Source organism: Phaethon lepturus, unplaced genomic scaffold, assembly GCF_000687285.1.
Source record: "Phaethon lepturus isolate BGI_N335 unplaced genomic scaffold, ASM68728v1 scaffold20447, whole genome shotgun sequence".
NCBI lineage: Eukaryota > Metazoa > Chordata > Aves > Phaethontiformes > Phaethontidae > Phaethon > Phaethon lepturus.
In genome coordinates, this window is record NW_010551392.1 from 10,289 (window position 1) to 11,953 (window position 1,665).

At 37.8% G+C, this 1,665-nt stretch overlaps 1 protein-coding gene across 1 annotated transcript in view; it reads right to left on the bottom strand.

The window, feature by feature from the left end:
* The window catches only part of FXR1 (fragile X mental retardation, autosomal homolog 1), a gene marked incomplete at its 5' end in the record, with an annotated part of 6,522 nt that extends 5,067 nt beyond the window's left edge, over positions 1-1,455 (bottom strand). The window contains 2 exons of the mRNA XM_010290904.1: positions 334-534; positions 1,252-1,455. Coding sequence (XP_010289206.1) covers positions 334-534; positions 1,252-1,455 — 405 coding nt within the window. The remainder of the gene's footprint in view (positions 1-333; positions 535-1,251) is intronic.
* Positions 1,456-1,665: the final 210 nt, after the last annotated feature.

A 1,665-nucleotide genomic window follows, 5' to 3' on the forward strand; every position in this document is an offset into this window, starting at 1 on the left:
TACACTGAGACAGAGGTTACCAAGGAGAAAACAGAATGCTGATCCAGCAGTACTGTTTCTATGAAAACAGCAGTATTAATGGGAAACAAGTTAGTCTCTGGTGTCTCCGTCAGACAGTTTTTACAAAAAGAGGCTTATGAAAATACTAGTGGAGCTCAGTAAAGAGGGAATTCATGGCAAGGCCATGAAGGAAGTCTTTCTTTAGTTAGACAGCAGCCTTTAACAGAACAATGATTCGTCACTAACAGAAACGAACAAATGTTCCACTACACTTACATGGACACATTTTTTTTCTTAGCTTGTTCTGGGACTATTACCCAACTGTTTACATACCTAAACCATTCTCATTAACAGAAGCTGTATCAGACTCTGTCATTCCATCCATAAGAACAGCATCTTCATCAGTCCTTCGCCTGCGTGACCTCCTACGACGGTTACTACTGTGGTGAGATTCACTAGCATCGGTATCCACAGTCTGGTCTGACTCTGTGTTATCAAGCAAGCTGTAAGGGTTGCTGTCCGGATCTTTAAGCACTGAAACAAAAAGTTTCCATCTAAGATACTGTAGTTATATATAATTTAATCTCCAGGCTGACTCTCCACTCAAACACTCTCCAGTGTTTGTCAAAATATAAGCAACTTCACAAAAAGGTGTAATATACAGGACTACAGTATTTATGGTTTCATACTGGTTCCCCTTTGACTCTGACCTCAGCAGCAGGTTTTCTGAGGCACCACAACAGGCACTTGTATTATTTCATTACGTTTCTAAGGTGACATTTACAGAACTTTTTTTATTTTACTCAAAACTGCGAAATGTTTAAAATGCACCTTTCACTTCATAGCAGCATAGTACTTTCAACACTGTGTATTAACACAGACAAATTCTAGTAAAACATCACTTCCAGTCTATTATTTCTTCTCTCATTCTATATCTAAACATAAGCTTAGCTCAAAAGACAGACATAGGTAACATGCCAGAGATGTATAAACTCTGGAAAAGATGTATAAACTCGGGGGGGGGGCCGGAATCAGTATTTTGTGTGTGTAGTGTGAAGATCATCAGGAGCAGAAGATAAATGAATAAAAATCTAGTAACATAGTGTACAACAAGAACTATAGCACAACTCTAGTGAACTCCCAGTGTATAAGATGTAAACGTAAGAATGGTGTGTTTTAAAATAGCAAGAGGTTATACAGAACATTGCCAGGAACAAAAACTAAATCCAGAATACATTTGAAACACAGTACCAGAGCTAATGGATGATTTGCCACCACGAGGTCCACCACGCCCACGACCTCCAGATACACTACGTCCTCGGCCGCCAGGACGTCGTCTATTGTCACGTTGATGTCTGCTTTCTCTGTCATCTTCTCCTGCCAAGGACCAGTCACTAAGTTCATCTTTTCTCTCAGATTCTGTTTCAGAGGGATTAGAGAGCTCAGAGTTTGTACCTTGTACAAGAAGGAAAAGAAAATTGGAAATGAGTATGAAATTTGGGATTATATTCTGGTTTCAGATTCTCACAGAAGTCTTCCAACCAGCTTTGCTGGTTGTATATACATATATGATTTTTATATATATATAAAAGACTGTATAACTATAGAAATTAAATAAATTTATTAACATATACTTATTAAACTATATACATTTATCTATTTTAT